This window comes from Monodon monoceros, unplaced genomic scaffold (genome assembly GCF_005190385.1).
Source record: "Monodon monoceros isolate NGI ecotype Baffin Bay Population unplaced genomic scaffold, NGI_Narwhal_1 Super_Scaffold_21, whole genome shotgun sequence".
NCBI lineage: Eukaryota > Metazoa > Chordata > Mammalia > Artiodactyla > Monodontidae > Monodon > Monodon monoceros.
This window is the reverse complement of record NW_021703778.1, coordinates 164,362,757-164,380,754: the sequence shown is the minus strand read 5'-3', so window position 1 is coordinate 164,380,754 and position 17,998 is coordinate 164,362,757. Positions and strand designations below refer to the sequence as shown.

Sequence of the window (17,998 nt, the reverse complement as noted above, 5' to 3'; positions counted from 1 at the left end):
GCATCATCTCCATTTTACAGGTGAGGGAACTGAGGCACAGAGGGATGGCCCAAGTCCCACACCGTGTCATGGGTTCAACTGTGTCCCCCCAGAATTGAAGACTTAACCACCAGTATCTCAGCATGTGATCTTATTTGGAAATAGGGTCATTGCTGCTGTAAATAGTTCAGATGAGGTCACACTGAACTAGGGTGGGTGCTTAATCCAATAAGACTGACGTCCTTATAAAAGGGGGAAATCTGGACAGAGACACACACACAGGGAGAACGCCATGTGAATATGAAGGCAGAGATCTAGAAGCCAAGGAACACCAAAGATGGCCAGCAAACCCCCAGAATGCAGGGGAGAGGCCTGGGACAGATGCTCCCTCACAGCCTCAGAAGGAGTCAACTCTGCCATCACCTTGATCTTGGTCTTCTGGCCTCCAGAAGAGTGGAACGGTACATTTCTGTTGTTAAACCACTCAGATGTGGTCCTTTGTTAGAGCAAAACGAATACACTAACCAACTAGTATACTCAGTGATTCGTAGATTCCAGGTTCAAACACAGGTGTTCTGACTCCAAAGTCCAGGTTCTACGCTCAGATGCTCTGTGGCCTCTTGGTAACTCCTGGAAAGAGCTTGTCACTGTGCCTCGCTCATTGCAGGCGCACAGAGCTTGGAATCCATTAGTCTCAGACCTGCTCTGTCTCAGAAAAGGACTCCTCACCTTCCCAGGCAGCCAGGGATGAAGCAGACACCCTCCTGCCCTTCACATGTTCACACGTTCACACGCTCAGTCAGAGCTAGGGGCTCCCAGGCCTGTATCTTCCGCGGATCCCACGTGCATCCACCACCCTGCCGCCCACTGCTACAGCTGCTGTGGGATTACACGCCCACTTACAGGTGCAGAAACTGAGATCTGGAGAGGTAAGAGCTAGCCCCTCAGCACAGGTAACGGAGAAGCTGGGGCTGCAGGCTTTCTGTCTCACCCCAAATTTCAACTGCCTCTTCCTCCACTGAGGAAATCCCTCTGGCTTCCTGGCTAGTGGCCAATCTCCACTCAGTAACTCTTTGTTGAGTGAGAGAATGAATAACCAAATGAACCCATGACGCTTCTCTCCACACCTGCTTACGAGGGCCATGAAATTCGTCCCTCCACTGGCACCTGGGTCCCCCAGGCTCCACGATGACACTCCTCATGACACTCACTTGCCTCCCTCTGCCCTCCCATCACAAAGTTCAAAAAAGATTTCGCCTTTCCTGCCAGAGGAGAATGACAGAAATCGCTAGCATACCCACCCGGTCCCAAAGAAGTGAGTGTGCCTCCCAAGAGGTATAACATAGGTCACACACAGCCCCGTAGATCTCTTTTTTTAATGCTCCAAAAGGGCATTTTGAAATCTGAGAAGCTGGACTAAATATTTACCCAATCAATTCCGGGGATGTGTCAGGGGGTGGTGATGCAGAACAAATACCTCGAGGACCTTGCTCAGGGCACAGCCTTTTCCATTCATTCATTCATTCATTCAATCAATCACCAACTATTGGTTGGGCCTCAGCCACGTGCCAGACCATACGATCAGCGCTGAGGCCAGTTACTGGGGTGAGAGAAGAGAATGCAGGGTGAACAGGGTCCTGCCTCTGAGACGTTCCTTCTAAGAGGGACGAGGGTTGGCCGGGATGCGGTGCAGAGAATAATGTCAGCCAATCATGTCTGATGGTAGGATGACAGTCTGCCTTAGGGAGGGGAGGAGGCATTTGTTGGAAATCCTGGTAGACTCTCAGGGATGGGGAAGGGAGAATTCTGGGTGATAGGGATCTGTGGGGACCAGAGGCCCGAAGGTGGGAAGCTATGGGCAACCTGGAAAGACAGCAAGAGTTTCCGTGACTGCAGTCATTGGGTACATGAGAGCAAGAGGAGGGGCTGGGGCAGGAGAGGCAGGCAGGGACCAGATCAGGGAGGACCTTGACTGCAGTTAGAGGAGTTTGAACTTTATCCTGTAGGCAATAGGGAGCCATTGAGTCCTTCTGAGCAAGGGGGGGATGAGCTTAAGCAAAATAAGGAGGCATCACCCTCAAGGCTAAACTGGGGGATGACTGCCCCCCTTTTCTCCCCTTTTTCACACCAGGGCTTCACTTTCACACATCAGCCCAGCAGTGTCATTGCCATAGTAACCCTAGGCCTGCATCTTCTTGCAGGCTTGTCTGGGACTCTTAAATCCACCCACCCCCTGCCTCTGCAGGGGCAGACTGGGGAGTGCGTCAGCCTGGGCCTGACTTTATTTCTGGCTGTTAAAAAACAGAATCCAACATCCCAGCAGGCGCAGGGGGAAATGGACCAGTTAAACCAGGGGGCGGCAAGAAGGGTGTGCATTCCTCCGAGCCTTGGAGGGCTCTGGGTGCTGAGCACTTGCAGGTCCTTGACCCTGTAACCTGGAACTGGTGTGATTAACCCTGGGCTGGTCTTGCTGAGCGATGCCCTCCTGTGGGACCTCCCATCTGTCGGTGACTCCTGAGGCTGCCCCGTCCAGCTCAGAGCCGTGTTGCAGAGGCAGACTCCTCACAGCCATCATTTCGTTTAATCCGTACAACTACCCTCGCTGGGGTGCGGAGGGGCGGTTCTGCCACTTTCCGGGGTGGAAACTTGTTCAAAGAGGTTAGATGATCTGTGTGAGGTGTCATAGCCCTGAGGAGCTGGGTATCAGTCCACACCGGTCTGGTACCACCCACATCCCTCACCTTCACCAACAACTTCTGTCCTGGATCCTCAGCAGCTCCTGTGTCCCCCACTCCAAATCCAGAGCTGCTCAAACTCAGCCCTCCAGGCCAAGTCCTCTTGCTTGTAACAGACAAGCCAGCCCTGGAGGGCTATGGCTTCGTGGAGTTGACAACCTTTCCCAGAAAGAGGATGCTCTGGGTGTTGGTGGAAAAGATCTCCACAAGGAAGGGCCTGGTGATTGTCCTGAGACCAGAAGGTGACAAAGCCATTGATGGCTGCTGCAGCCTGGGTGCCAACCTCATCCACCACCAGGATGGCTTTGTGGAAACTCTGGGAAGGAGATCACAAGCGTTACCTCTGAGAGAGCATGAGCTGGGGCTTAGGGAAGACTAGGGGAACTAGAGGCCACTGAAGATCAAAGCCACTTGTTGGGATATCACAGCAAGAATGTCTATACTGGGGGGGGCGGTTATTAAGCTGGATGACCTCTTATTTATAAATAGCCATTGCAATCATTAATTGAGCACATACTATGTGCCTATGCTCTTTTTAATCTTCATAACCATCCTATGAGGTCAATGTATTATGTCTGTTTTATAGATGAGGAAAATAAATCCAGAGACTGGGTAACCCTTTAAGGTCATAAGAGGCAGAACTGGAATTTGACCTCTCAAACCCAAGACTCTACCCTCTAGTGCACCTTTGTTATATGTAGCTGAGGTCATAGGTCCCTTTCTCTGGTCTAAGAAATTTATGATACACACACACACACACACACACACACACACACACACACACACCCCTCAGCCTCATCTGTATCCTGCCTCTGTTTCTGTCATTGCATTTGTCAGTCTCAGTTGCCATGATCTATGAGGGCGCTGTGTCTCCTGGACTTGACTGGAAGAGCTCTCTGAGGGCAGGGACCTGATGGACCCTAGATCTGCAGCACCAAGCACCACGCCCAGCACATAGTGGGTTGCTTCTTGGGCTCCCTATGCCCGTGGATGATTAAATAAAACTTGGACTCTGAGACTTCACGTGGTGGCAGGGAGAGCACCCATCACCCAGCACCTTCCAAGAGGTGGAGGTTCCCCTCTGAGGTCTCTAGGAGTTGATATCCATTGATGACTCACCTTGGACACCTGCAGGTTTAGCTGTTCAGTGATGCCAGACAAGTCAGCCCACTACGAGAACAAGTCCGTGATGCCCAGCTTGGGCAAAATCTGATCTAATTTATAGGAGCCAGAAATGGAGAATTTGGGGCTATACAACTTGAGCTTCCTGTAAAAATACCTGAAAGAGGCACTGGGTTAAAACACTGGACTCAGGAATTAGCCAAGTGTCCCAGCCGGCTGTGCTCTCCTTGACTGCACTTGCTCACGGCCCACCCTGCATCTGAGTTCTGTGGTCACAAACACACTTTGCCTGTGCCACTCCCTCAGATGAGTGCTGCCAGAGGCTTAAAGCCAGGCTCCTTCTTTGCACTTGGTTGGGACCCACTGATTTCTTTGGGTGGAATTCCTCCACCACGTGGGCTGTGTGAATCTTCCATCCACATGCGGCCGTGGCCTGAGGTTTTTTTCTTATGTGTGGCTGGAGACTTTTCCTGCTCATAGCCCCATGGTGATGTGAAAGCTTCCCTGCCATTTCCTGGGGTGGGTGGAAACCTCTCTACATCAGCTCAGTCAACCATCTTGATGGGAAGTCTACCCATTCATTGCACAGGGTGGGCCCTCAGAGAGCCAGTGTCACTTCACCCCAGATTTGTGCAGTACAAGGGCTACATCTAGAACCCAGACTCCTAACTCCTAGTCTGGTTCTCTTTTCACTGATGAGAGCGAAATCACATTTTGGGTACAATAAGAGTATTCCTTATTTAAGGAAACCCAAGGAAAGCCTTGAAGAAAATAAGAATTCTTCCATAATTTGGCGATCCCCTCCACTCCCATTTGGGGCACTGGCTTTCATTGGAAGGGTCCATGTGAAGGGCAGTGCTGCAGACTCTACACCGCACGATGCCCTGATGGATTACCTCTTCTGAAGCAGATTACCTCCACCTTGTCAGCATCTCTGGAGTCAAAACCTCTTCCACCTGCTCCATTTTTCCCTCAGTTAGGAAGGGTGAAAAGGGCTGTTGCGTTTCCTTTGTAATCCATCCATAGCACCGAACAGAGCAAGTATCTGTCGTGAAGATACCAGTGGTGTTGGGTATCCTGCAGCATCACAGGCACCTTGACTACTGGATCCTCATCAACATAGAAGTCATGGGGAGAGGTCATCAAGGGGATGGATGGTGTCTCCCACAGAGCTGGAGGAAAGAAGGGAAGAAGGTACAGGGCATCCGAGGACCAAGAAGCCGATCCTCCAGCCAGGGAATGCATCCCCCCATCGTCACTCAAGACTCACCCTCCACCATCTCATCAGTTCAGCACCTGACCTGCATGGGGAATGGGTCTGGGGGTTCAGGTAGGTTCTAAAATAAGAGACCCCAGAGGATATCAGCAAGGTTTTTTCCTGCCTTCACTGATTACTTGAAATCATTGGACTTAAATAATTTTGCCAACCTGATGTTTGTATAGTGGTAGCTCACTGTGGTTTTGACATGCACTTTCTTGGTTTAAAATAAGGTTGAGTAGGGCTTCCCTGGTGGCGCAGTGGTTGAGAGTCCACCTGCTGATACAGGGGACACGGGTTCCTGCCCCGGTCCGGGAAGATCCCACGATGCCGCGGAGCGGCTGGGCCCGTGAGCCATGGCCGCTGAGCCTGCGCGTCCGGAGCCTGTGCTCCGCAAAGGGAGAGGCCGCAACAGTGAGAGGCCCGCGTACCGCAAAAAAATAAAAATAAAAAAATAAGGTTGAGTAGTCTTTAGTATGTTTATGGATCAACTAGATGTTTGGGGGGATTTTTTTTGGTTTTTTGTTTTTTTATTTTATTATTATTATTTTTTAGTTCAGTGCCACTTCACTTTTTTACCCATATTTCTATAGGGCTGTTTCTTAGTGATTTGCAGGAGTTCTCTGAACACTAGTTGTCTATCAGTTCTGTGTGTTGCCAATGTGTTCTCTTCCTCTCTGACTTGTCTTTTCACTTTCATAATTGTGTGTTTTGATGATTGAAATTCTTCACTTTATGCAGTGAGCATACCAGGTTTTTCTTTTATGGTTAGATCTCTGTGTCCTGCTTAGGAAAAATTTTCCTACCTCCAGGTCATGAAGATACTCCCCTATTTCATCCACAAGGTTTACCCTTACCTTTTGCATTTAGGACTTTACTTCACCTGCAGTGAATGCTTATGATCTATAGGATGGAGGAGTACGAAATCATTTTTTTCCATGAGGATACTGTCCCAGGACTGCTTTTTCAAAATCTATCCTTTTTCTCAATGCTCTATCATGCAGGCTTTGTCAAATATCAAGTGTCCATATATCCATGGAGCCATTTCTGGGTTCCATTCTGGCCTCTCTGTTCTGTCCCATTGGTCTATGCATACCACACAGTCTAAATTAATACAGATTTATAACCAGCATTGCTCCCCAGCAGACAGGTTCTCTCTTTTTAACTATTCTTGGCCCTTTGCTCTCTCATATACACTTTAGAATCAGCTTGTTAACTGGTACCAAAAAGAATCTTTTAAAAACCTGTTGGGATTACTTTAAAATATTTCGATCAATTTGGGCAGGAACCGACATCTTTACCATGTTAAGTCTTCCTATTCATAAATACGGTATATCTATTTTTTATTTGTCGACTTTAATATCTCTCAATATAATTTTATCTACAGAAATTCTGCATATCTTTGGTTTGTTTTCTTCTAAGTACTTTTCATTTTTTAAGATAAGCCACAGTTGTTCTACTACTGTCACCATGTAACCTAGACTGAGGTCTTGGGGCTACATTTGTGTCCCCAGAGCGATGGGCAGATGTGTCAGAGGGCAAGATGTCTATTTCTGAAGCACCTCCTTCCCTGTGCCACGATCACTAACACAACTGCAGCGAGGTCTCTTTCGGGAAGAGAGCACCAAGATCTTCATTATTTCTGGCCAGAGCTTTGGGTGTGGTGATGGTGTATATTACACATGTAAATTATATTATATTTTAAATGGAATGGAGTCAATAGAATATTATGCATCCACTAAAATGAGATCTAAATAAAGTTTTCAATAGCGTAAAACTACACACACACACACACACACACACGAGTGCATGTGAAAATTGATAACACCTGAATAAAGTCTATAGATTATCACCAACGTCAGCTTCCTGGTTTGCTATTGTACTACAGTTACATAAGATGTTATCCAGAGGAACGTGAGTGAAAGGTACATGGGACCACTCTGTACAACTTTGCAACTCCCTATGAATTTATAGTTATTGCAGAATTAAAAAAAATTTTTTTTTAAAGTTTTTAGTGGTGCCTGAAAATTCCACATGTAAAAGTGCAAGCAGTGACCAGTTTGGATGGATTATTAGTCTGGGACTGTTCCCCAGAATCTGTTTCCTGTAGATTCAAAGTGGTTACAGCAGGGGATTGAGAGGCAGATATGAAGCAGCCATTGCCCGCTGAAGGCAGACAAGACGATGAACAGACCAGAGGGGCTGCGTGCTCCAGCTCACCTATGCTCTCCGCCAAGTTCTTGTCCAGCTCTACCCTGCTGACCAGCAGTGTCTCCAGACCACTGCCAGGTGCTCAGCCTGGGCCTCTCCGCAAGCTCTCCCTACATGGACCCACTCTGGCGGCTGGATGTGCCTGGCATGTAGATTTTCTGATAAGTTCCAACTTGTCCACCAGCTCCAGTGACTTGTTCTCTGTCCCTCCAACTCCCTCTTCCTCCAGACCTTCACTTCCCCAGTCCTTCCCACAAACATGCCAGGACTAATTCCTCTCACAACCCCCTTTCCCTTCCCACTCACGGTGACTATGCTTCCTGGATGGAACCCTAAGTGATACACACTGTACAAAACTGTTCCTACCTGTGATTTCAACTCTATTAACATATGTGTGTGAGTGGAAGACTGGAAGGAATTAGGCTAAAATGTTAATGTTGGTTCCCTCATTAACATTGGGAGGTAAGATTCTGGGCAATTTCTAGTTTTTCTTTTATACTTACATGTATTTTTAAAGGTCTTCAAAATTGTTATCATTAGAATAATTACAAATACTCTATTTATTGAGCGTATATAATGACCAGGGGTTGTCAAACTTCTTCTGCAAAGGGCAAGAAAGTAAATATTTTACACTTTACAGGTTATTCTGTCTCAGTAGCAACTGCTAACCTCTGTCCCGTGAAAGCAGCCAGAGATAATACATAAATGAATGGGCGTGGCTGTGTGCCAATAAAACTTTATTTACAAAAACAGGTGGCCTTCAGGTTTGGCCAGGAGCTGTAGTTTGCTGATCCCTTCAGGCCCTCTTCTAAGGAGTACTCAAATATGTGACATCATTTTATTCTCAGAAACAAAACTTTGAAGCAGGGACTCTTATATCCTTATAAGAGTCTTTCAAGCAAACAACCTGCCCTGTTTGTACTGTTGGTAAGTGGCAGAGCTGGAGATGAATCCAGCAGTTCAACTTGTCACCATTGGGTAGAATGCATTTCATACATTGCTGTTATTTTTTTAAAAAAATAAGAAAATAGGGCTTCCCTGGTGGTGCAGTGGTTGGGAGTCCGCCTGCCGATGCAGGGGACATGGGTTCAAGCCCTGGTCTGGGAAGATCCCACATGCCGCGGAGCGGCTGGGCCCGTGAGCCATGGCCGCTGAGCCTGCACGTCTGGAGCCTGTGCTCCGCAACAAGAGAGGCCGCAATAGTGAGAGGCCCACGTGCCGCGATGAAGAGTGGCCCCCGCTCGCCGCAACTAGAGAAAGCCCTCGCACAGAAATGAAGACCCAACACAGCCAAAAATAAATAAATAAAAAATAAAAATAAAGGAATTCCCTTTAAAAATTTTTTTAAAAAAATAAAAAAATATAAGAAAATATGTCTAAAGATATGAAGGGGTGGAAATCAATACTACCCAAACTTAAATATCTGAGGCTCTAACATTAAATTTTCAGAAGGCTGCTCAACCCCATCAGACCCAATCCATCCACATTCTGTTCTGCGGGAGTTTCTTTCTGATATGTGATCCTTCAACGAATTAGGGGGAAAGGGAAGATGTAGGATCCACCAACGAATTGACTCTTACCTTTGAAGTAAATGTAATTCACCAGCACCATCGTGGTATCTGCGCTGAGCTCGTTGACCAAATCCACAATCTTCCCTCGAGTTTCCTCCCTGACTTGGTTGTTGATAAGCTGGGTTGTGCCCTCAGAGTCGTCGAAGTTGGTGTGGAAGAGTCTGGACTCATAGAAGGTCACAGAGTCATTAAGGAATCTCGGAAGGAGCGGCAGCTCCAGGCTCAACAACAGGGTGCTGTGCACACGTATCTCCAGCCTGTTGGCCGGGAGGTGGAGAGTGTGCAGAAGGTGCTGGAAGCCCCTGTGCATGTCAGATACTGACACCTCTGTGAAATTGAAGCCAAGACCCTCGAGGATCTGGGTCCGGCTGTGCTAGCGGACCCCCAGGGACAGCATGGCGTAGGCGGCGGAGATGCTCAGCGGGGAGAAGACGTTGCTCCCATAGGGTTGGGAAGCCATCAGGTGGTAGAAGCGGAGAGCAAAGGCAGTATTTCCTGCAGTGACCTTGAAGCTGGGGGAGCCTGTGCCCGGAGCCTCCTGATGGGGGCAGTGGATGTGACCCTGGCCGTGATGCTCGGGATGCCGCTGACCTCGAGAAAGGACCAGTAGTCCAGCCAGACGGAGGAGCAGGCAGTCGGTAAGATGCACCTTCTGTGCTCTCAGGTCTACAGGAGGAAAGAATGTGCCCAGGAAACTCCCCAGCAGAATGCCCAACCCCACTGAGATGCCAGGCAGAAGGCAGGGCCCCAGGGATCTAAGTGATACTCTCAACTCCTGCAAATGAGCTGGCAGGGGAGTAGCAAACACCCAGTACCTCCACGTGTGTGGTGCCACGACACTGTAGCAGGGCTTCAGATTTACAAAGCAACTCTTTGCCCACCATCCCATTTCCTTTCCCATCTCTGTGAGCTCTGCACGGCACTGGACTCCATTCTCATTACAGAGAATGGGAAACAGAGACTCCAAAAGTGACTTAACCAAGTCACCAAACTAGTAAATATCTGAGCTAGAACACAGGTCTCCGGACTCTCAGCCTGGGGTGCCTTGCACCATCTGAGTTTATTTCCTTAGCCCAGTGACCCATCGTGTCAAATGTGCTCATCGCCAAAGGCTATGTTAGCGACTACCCCACAGACATCCGTGGTGTGTTTTACACTTTGCAAAATCGCTTTTGTGCCATTTTGTTTGACCCTCTTATCCAGGTAGAGGTCAATAGAGCTGGTATTCTTGTCACCGCTCTGTACAGATGAGATCACTGATGCTCAACACATGATTTGTCCAAAGTCTCAGGGATAAAATTGGTCCCTTTCCCTAATGAACTTAACCTGCCCCAAACAGGATGCTCGATTTTCTCCACCAAATCTTCTCTGCCCCATCAAATGGCCCTACCATTACCTAGTTCTCAGCCCCAAACCCAGTTGTCACCCCTAACATCCATCTGGCCTTGCATCCATCCCACCCCATTCAATCCCTCAGTCCCTCTTGACATTCATTCAACTCTCCATCATTTTTCACCCAGACCAGAGGTCAGGAAACTTTTCCTATAAAGAGCCAGATAGTGAATATCTTTGGCTGTGGGGACCATACAGTCACTATTACATCAACTGAACTTTGCTGTGCTCGCTGGAGAGTGACCATAACAAGGAACACCCCCCCCAACATGGCTTCCTACCAACCTATAACAACCACTCCTCACACACTTCTCTCCGGCTTTGCAGTGAGATTACCCAGAAGCTCTGACAGGAGCTCTCCGAAAGCAACTGGAGCCGGAAGACCTGGGTCCCCAGCTGTACGTGGCCTTGCGGGAGGCTCTTCTGGATCTGAGCACCAGTTCCCTGCCCAGTGCAGCAAGGAGGTTGATGCAATCATATGTAGGGGTCTTTCTAGCCTTTGTCACCTCTAATTTGCGTGACCAATTGTTCCAGTTTGCCCAGGACTTTCCTACTTTTAGTGCTGAAAGTCTTGTCCCAGAACTCCCGTTCCTAGGCAAACCAGGACGGTTGGTCATCCTCCTTTTAGTCTCTACTGTGACCCTCGTAGGGTTACTCATGGCACAGTCAATCCTGGAGTGGCCCCTGGGTGCCTGTCTGAGCTCTAGATGTAGCTTGGATTTATCAAGCCCAGGAATATTGGAGAAATCTCTCTGCACCACCTACCACCTCCCTGATTAGGTAATTATTAATGAACCGACCCATGGGTACAGTGTGGAGTCTCAATATAGAGAGAAACCTCACTGCAAGTTGGCTCACCTCCTCCCAGGAGAACCCCCTTTCCCTCCTGGGGGGACCAAGAGAGTTCACCCCTTCCTGTTTGTGTTATTTGTTGAGGTTCACCTGATACTTGCTTTTCCTGCGGCTCAAGGGAACCCCTTAGTGGGCCTGGTCTCCACTCTGACCCTCAACTGCCATGTGAACTTAAATACTACCATCCCCCTCTCTGGGTTTCTGTTACCCCGCACCACCATTTCAGCCATATCCCTGCCCCTGCAAATAAAGAGTTGGGCCATACCAGGGGCAGCAAACTCCAGCGCCTTCACGAACTCGGGAAGGCAGCTTCCTGGGCGACATGGTGGGAAACTGTGGGCACGCGGAACTGGTATCAGCTCTCTGTGGCCAGACAAGACCCATATAGAGGCTAGATCCTTCCCAGGGCTTCCAGTGTGCAATCCTGGACTACGTGATTTCTGAGAAGCCTGCCAGCTTTATAGCGGCATGGTTCTGTGGTGGAATCTCCTAAGATGTCACATGGTAGACTGCAAGGACGGCGCACCCCAGGAGCAAAGGCGGGAACAGATGCCTCCTTGGTCCAGGAATCCAATCGCTCATTTCCTCTCTAATCACGGAGCTGAAGCTGCTCTCTAGTAAGTAATCAGGGAGCCTCAGCACCCTTGGATCATTCTGGGACAGCTGCAGGCAGGGGTGATGTCTGGCTGTTTCTCAGGCCATATGGCTCAAGAAGACTTCAGCTGATCTCTGAATCCACTCTTTCCTTCATTCAATCAATCATCCAGCTCCTTGCTGAGCTCCTGCTATGGTGAACGGCATTGTTACATTCTCATTGGCTGGATACACACACTGTAGGATATAGTTGTGAAGGGTAAGTTCAGGAGTTAGGATTGACTGTACAGGGAATTACTCTGGCCACAGGTGGGGATGGAGGTTAGGAAGGGTGTCCTGGGGAAGGGACATCAGAGCTGAGACGGATGAGGAGTCCCCAGGTTAAAGGAGAGGGGTTAGAGCAGGGAACAGTGTTCCAGATAGGGGAACAGCATGAAAAAATGTTCTGCAGAAGAATGAATCATGGAATAATGATGGGTGCAAAGACCCCAGTGTGCCTGAGGTGGGAGAGGATGGGAGAGGCAGCATCTGGGACACACAGGAGCACAAGACATCACCTTGACCTTAGGGGGCAGGAGACGAGGTGTGACCAAGAGCAGCAACAGCATGAGGCAACCCTAGGCACGGCCATATGCCTTAGAGCAAGGGATTGGAAGGGAGAGACAGGGCAGGCTTCATGGAGGAGGGGGCATTTAGGTTGATCCTGGTTTGGTCTGATTCAAGGGCATTAGACTCCTCTCTCTGACTGTGCAGAGCAGTATCATCTTAGCCATGAGGATTTCCTATCTGATCCTGAACAGGTGATTCCAGAAGGTGAAAGTCATTCTGAACTAAGAGGGAAGGGAGGGCTTGAGGATCTCTTCTCTTCAAGGGCCAGCTGAGTCTTTCAAACTCTGTCTCCCTCCCTCCCATGTCTCCAGCCCCCGCCAGGCCCTTCTGTGAGCACTGCCGGTTCTGTGCAGGTCTAACCAAAGGCAGGTAGAACACACAATCTAGACTTTGAGCCCCTCTGGACCCGTCAGCTCAGAGCCACCTGGGTCTCAGCATTTAGGGTTGTTAAGGACAGTGAGGTAAAGGAGGTTGGGGCTTTATGAAAGATTGTGCAGACATAGGGATTTGCAGCAGGCTCTCGTGGTGGAGACTCACACCACTTTCTGACACTTGGTGGCTGACCGCTTCTAAGCCGCATCCCTCCTTCTCCCCCTTCTGCCCCACGCCTGGGCGAGCTGATGGGAAAGCCCACTGGTAGTTCAATCCTCACCCCAGCCCCTCCCACCGGCCACTGTAAAAACCCCAAGCCGGCCTCCCATCCCTGCTTTCTAGGGCCATTTTTGGACCAGCTCGGGAGCCTGCCTTGTCCTCCCCAGCAAGTCTCATTATGTGAACAATAAACCTCCCCACGCTCTCTGGGTGCACGTGTGCTGTCATCAGTCTTGACCTTCAAAACAAATTTTAGGCGGGGGTTTATTACGGGATGAATTATGTGCCCCCCAATCATATGTGTCCCAGAATGTGACCATATTTGGAGATAGAGGTCTTAAAGAGGTAATTAAGGGCTTCCCTGGTGGCGCCGTGGTTGAGAGTCCGCCTGCCGATGCAGGGGACACGGGTTCGTGCCCCGGTCCGGGAGGATCCCACATGCCGCGGAGCGGCTGGGCCCGTGAGCCATGGCCGCTGAGCCTGCGCGTCCGGAGCCTGTGCGCCACAACGGGAGAGGCCGCAGCGGTGAGAGGCCCGCGTACCGCAAAAAAAAAAAAAAAAAAAAGAGGTAATTAAGTTAATATGAGGTCATGAGAGTGGGGCCCTAATCCAATATGACTGGTGTCCTTATAAGAAGAGATTAGAGAACCTACTCTATAGCACAGGGAACTCTACTCAGTGATCTGTGGTGACCTAAATGGGAAGGAAATCTAAAAAAGAGGGGATATATGTATATGTAGAACTGATTCACGTTACTGTACGTCAGAAACTAACACAACACTGTAAAGCAACTATACTCCAAATAAATAAATAAATAATAAAAGAAGATGAGGTTAGGACACACACGTACAGAGGCAGAAAACCATGTACAGACACAGGCTATAAGCTCAGGAGGGAGGCCTTGAGCACAATCATCCTTCATGGCCCTCAGAAGGAACCAACCCTGTTGACACCTTGATCTGAGACTTTTAGCCTCCAGAACCACAAGACAAAAAATGTCTATTGTTTAAGCCACGTATGTAGTCTGGGCGCTTTGTTACGGCAGCTGAGCCGACTAAGACAGGCTTCATCCTGCCTCTGGTTCTCAGCAAACTCCTCTCTCTAGGATTTGCCCCCAGGGCCATAGCCAGACCTCTGCCTCTGTCCCCCGATCTGGAGCTGGTGGCATAACTGTGAGCTGCAGTTTTGGCCGAGCCTAGAAAGGCCTAAACCCATGTGGCTGAGCCCTGGAGTTGTCCTTCCCGTAGTCCACTTGCTCTACATTCCGCTGGATTCCATGAAGTTCTCCAACAGCCTTACCATCTTTCCAATAAATTCTCATTTTTGATTTCTCTAAGCAATCCAAAGTGTCCTAAGACTCTTTGCAAGCAAAAGGAGTATAACTGGTACAATTGTTAACATATTTTAATGGGGTTTCCCTGGTGGCGCAGTGGTTGGGAGTCCACCTGCCGATGCAGGGGACGCGGGTTCGTGCCCCGGTCCAGGAAGATCCCACATGCTGCGGAGCGGCTGGGCCCATGAGCCATGGCCGCTGAGCCTGCACGTCTGGAGCCTGTGCTCCGCAGCGGGAGAGGCCACAACAGTGAGAGGCCCGTGTACTGCCAAAAAAACAACACCACCACATATTTTAATGAATAACAAGATGCTGATCTATTAAGTAGGGCTGATATTCTCCCTCAATTTTGTCCTTAGTAAGAGTTTACACAGGGTTTACTGAGCAGTAAACCCTTCCTTTGTATTAGCCCATCATTTGGCTTAGACATGGTGTAAATAATTGCAATCCTCAAGTTAGTGGCACTGGGTGAGGCCCTAGCTCACGTGCCCTGGAGTATGCCTTTATCCAGGTCCTTTAAACAGGGCCTGGGAAGGGATCAGTCCCTGTGATGGATTAAATATGGCTGCACAGTCTGTGCTGCTCCTTCCATCAGGAGGTGGAGTCGATTTCCCCTCCCTCCCTTTGAGTCAGAACTTCCCCTGTGACTTGTCTTAATCCTCTGGGGTATAAGTGATGCTGTATAAACTCCTGAGGCTGAGCCTTGAGATCAGCAACTTCTGCTTTCACATGCTGGTACATTCTTTCTTGGAAGCCAGCTGTCATGTAAGGAGGCTGACCTGAAGCTGCCATGTTGTAAGGAAGCCCAAGCTAACCAAATGGGCGGGTGGTGGGGGAGAGAGAGAAAGGGGGGGAGGTGTCACGTGAAGAAGCATTGAGGCAGCAGACGCGTGGATGAAGCCTCCAGGGACCTCTTTACCCAGTCCAACCACAGTCTGAACACAGCCAAGCAAATGACCCCAGCCAGCACCCTGTAGAGCAGAAGAACCACTTGGCCAAACCCTGCCTGAATTTCCCACCCATCTAACCCCGGTAAAAGTGAGAAAGTGATTGTTGTTTTCAACCACTGAGGTTTGGGGTGGTTTGTTACATAACAATGAATCTTCCAAACAGTCCCAGACTTCGGGTTTTCCTAGAGCAGTTCTTTTTCCTTTTTCTTTTGGAAGAACTCTGAACACAGGTCACCTGACAGACACTAAGTAGCAGGACACCACACTGGACAGGTGATCTTCTCAAGGGTGAGGAAGGCGGGAGAGGAGGCACAAGTCCATTCACTGAGTCATCAGTCATTTACTGAGAACCTACTATGTGCCTGGCACTGTGCAGGGCTCTGGGAGTCGAGCCTTGGGGAGGACAAAGTCCCCGCCCTCATGGAACTTACATCCTAGTCCAGGTGATGGACAGGAAACAAATAAACACATAATAGAATTTCAGATCAGTGCCGAAAGGGGCATGGGGAGAAGAGGAGATACAGACTGATTGTGTCACAGGGAAGAGGCAAATCTGACTACACATTGGATCTGTTTCTTTTACTTTAACCCTTGCTGCCCGTTGCTTTTGTTCACTAAAAGGATACCGTCTATACATAATGGCCTGCCTTGGGGAACCCTGCCCCTCTGCCTGAATGTTAAACCAAAGTGCCTTTGTTCAGGGAAACATCCGGACCCTGTCCACCTGTGGATGGCTGCAAGAAAGAAAATACATCCCCTCCCTGAGGCTGGCCATTCCAGGGGATATTTGCAAAACTTACGGCCTTTTTACTTTACTTTCTCATCTCCTCCCCATCTCTGTGCTATAAAAGGAACTGGCATCCAGACTCCGATAAGATGGTTATTTAGAGACATTAGTCTGGCATTTTCTTGGTCTGCCGGCTTTCCGAATAAAGTCGTATTCTTGGCCTCAACACCTCCGATTCATCGGCCTGTTGTACTGTGAGCAGAGCGAGCTTGGACTCAGTAACAACTGGGGCTGGGCAGTCCACCCTGAGGAGGTGGCATCTGAGCCAAGACCTGCATGAAGAGAACGGACAAGGACGAGCATGCAGACAAGTGTGGCCGGAGTCCAGGCCGAAGGGAAAGTGCGATGCCCAAATCAAACAGGATGTCACCGATGAGGCAGGTGGCGGGGCATCTGAGCAACCCCAGGGGAGCTCTGAATCCACAGCTCCCGTTGCCACAGACACCTTCTCAAAAAGAAAGTGGAGTCGCTCTTCCTCATTCCTCAATCACCATAGAAACCCTGCCAGAGGGAACCGGAACAGGGGGAGGAGGAACCGGCCGGGGGGACCAACCTACCAACGCCTCACAGATGCACAGGCAGAAGTCAAATGCATCAGAGACCGTTAGCTGACAATTAACTCTGCATCACTTGCAATGACTGCTTTCAGTGCAGGGATGGCTGGGTTGCATGTGCCTGGTGATGGTTGGATCACAGTAAGTTAAAAAAAAAAAAATACAGCCCTAGAAAGAGGCTGCGGAGTCACTCAATTGGCAGGCTTCCTGGGCTCTGCTTAGTCAGATGCCTGCGAGCCCCCGGCGCTGCTGAGAATGTGCCGATAACATGAACTTGAACAGGGAGGTGTGAAAGTAACAGGCTCCCCCAGCTGAAGGCAGCGAGGGCAGCCGGGTAGCTGGGAACGGGAGTCAGGAGGCTCGGGTTCCGGTTCCTCGATGGTCAATGGTCTCTGGGTGGCCTTCAGCAGGCCCCTTTCCCTCTCTGGCCTCAGTTTCCCCATTTGTAAATGGAAGTGGCTGGACCAGTAAGGGCTGCACACTGGACCTTCTCGGGGACCAGGCTGTTAACAGGATGATGAGGCAAGTCACAGGAGCACCGCAGGAAAGCATCAGTGGCCAGGGCCACGTCTGCCATGTAGTAGATGCTCAGTAAATTCGTTGAAGGTCTAGATAGACCTGGTGCCTGATCTAATGATGGCGCCAAGAGACCTTCTGATTGTCCCAGGGGAGTTGGAAATCTGGATTTCTTTTTTAATGTGAACTATCCCAATTTTAAAACGTGGGGCCCTAATTTAAATGAGTTTTTTTTAATCCATCCATTTCAAACAGTACGGCTTCTACCGGTTCAACCTGTTTGCTGCCAGTTTGCAATAACCTTGGTGCTAGCAGATTTTCAAGGCCTTTTCCAGCTCTGCATTCTTCGGAGGAAAATATAATGTTTATGTCACACTTGATTCGTTAAAGGGTTTGAGGCTGGCTTAGGGGACCTCCCCAGATTTAAAGTTAAAAATTAAACAAATCAGACACACCGTCAGGAAAAATATAAATGAAGTTGGAACGCTGATCAAAGCAGTGATAAAAAAGAACAAACCTGGAGGGCTTACCCTAGCGGATTTTGAGATATTATCAAAGTCACAGTGAATTAACAGAAACAGAATGCCACAGCTAGAAAGTCAAAGAAAGTGCTTATTTATGAGCTAGAAGTTTTCACAAGGCTATTTGCCGCTAAGCTTCCTAGAGACCAAAGTCACGAGGGTCACGTTCTCCTACATGGTTTTCACTGCTCATGTGGGCAAGGAAGCTGGTTCTTCATAAAGCAGCCCCTAACTTCTCCCTTGGGAACGTCTCCAGATCCCTCTGGCTACACACCCTTCCCTTTCCCTTCCTAGGATGAAGAGGAGAAGGGCTGTCAGGATGGCCAGAGCAGGGAGCTCAGGAGCTGCCTCCCTTGGGTCCACTGGGAGAGAAGGAAGAGCTGTGGGCTCAGGCCTGTCTCAGGTCCAGGCTGGGGGAGGATG

General features: G+C 49.3%; 1 protein-coding gene across 1 annotated transcript in view; it reads right to left on the bottom strand.

Moving 5' to 3' along the window:
• Positions 1-2,849: 2,849 nt before the first annotated feature.
• The window catches only part of SERPINA4 (serpin family A member 4), a 39,806-nt gene continuing 24,657 nt past the window's right edge, over positions 2,850-17,998 (bottom strand). Inside the window, 8 exon segments of the mRNA XM_029237161.1 lie at positions 2,850-2,937; positions 2,939-3,030; positions 3,834-3,993; positions 4,733-4,752; positions 4,754-4,810; positions 4,812-5,008; positions 8,886-9,542; positions 11,386-11,453. Coding sequence (XP_029092994.1) covers positions 2,850-2,937; positions 2,939-3,030; positions 3,834-3,993; positions 4,733-4,752; positions 4,754-4,810; positions 4,812-5,008; positions 8,886-9,542; positions 11,386-11,453 — 1,339 coding nt within the window.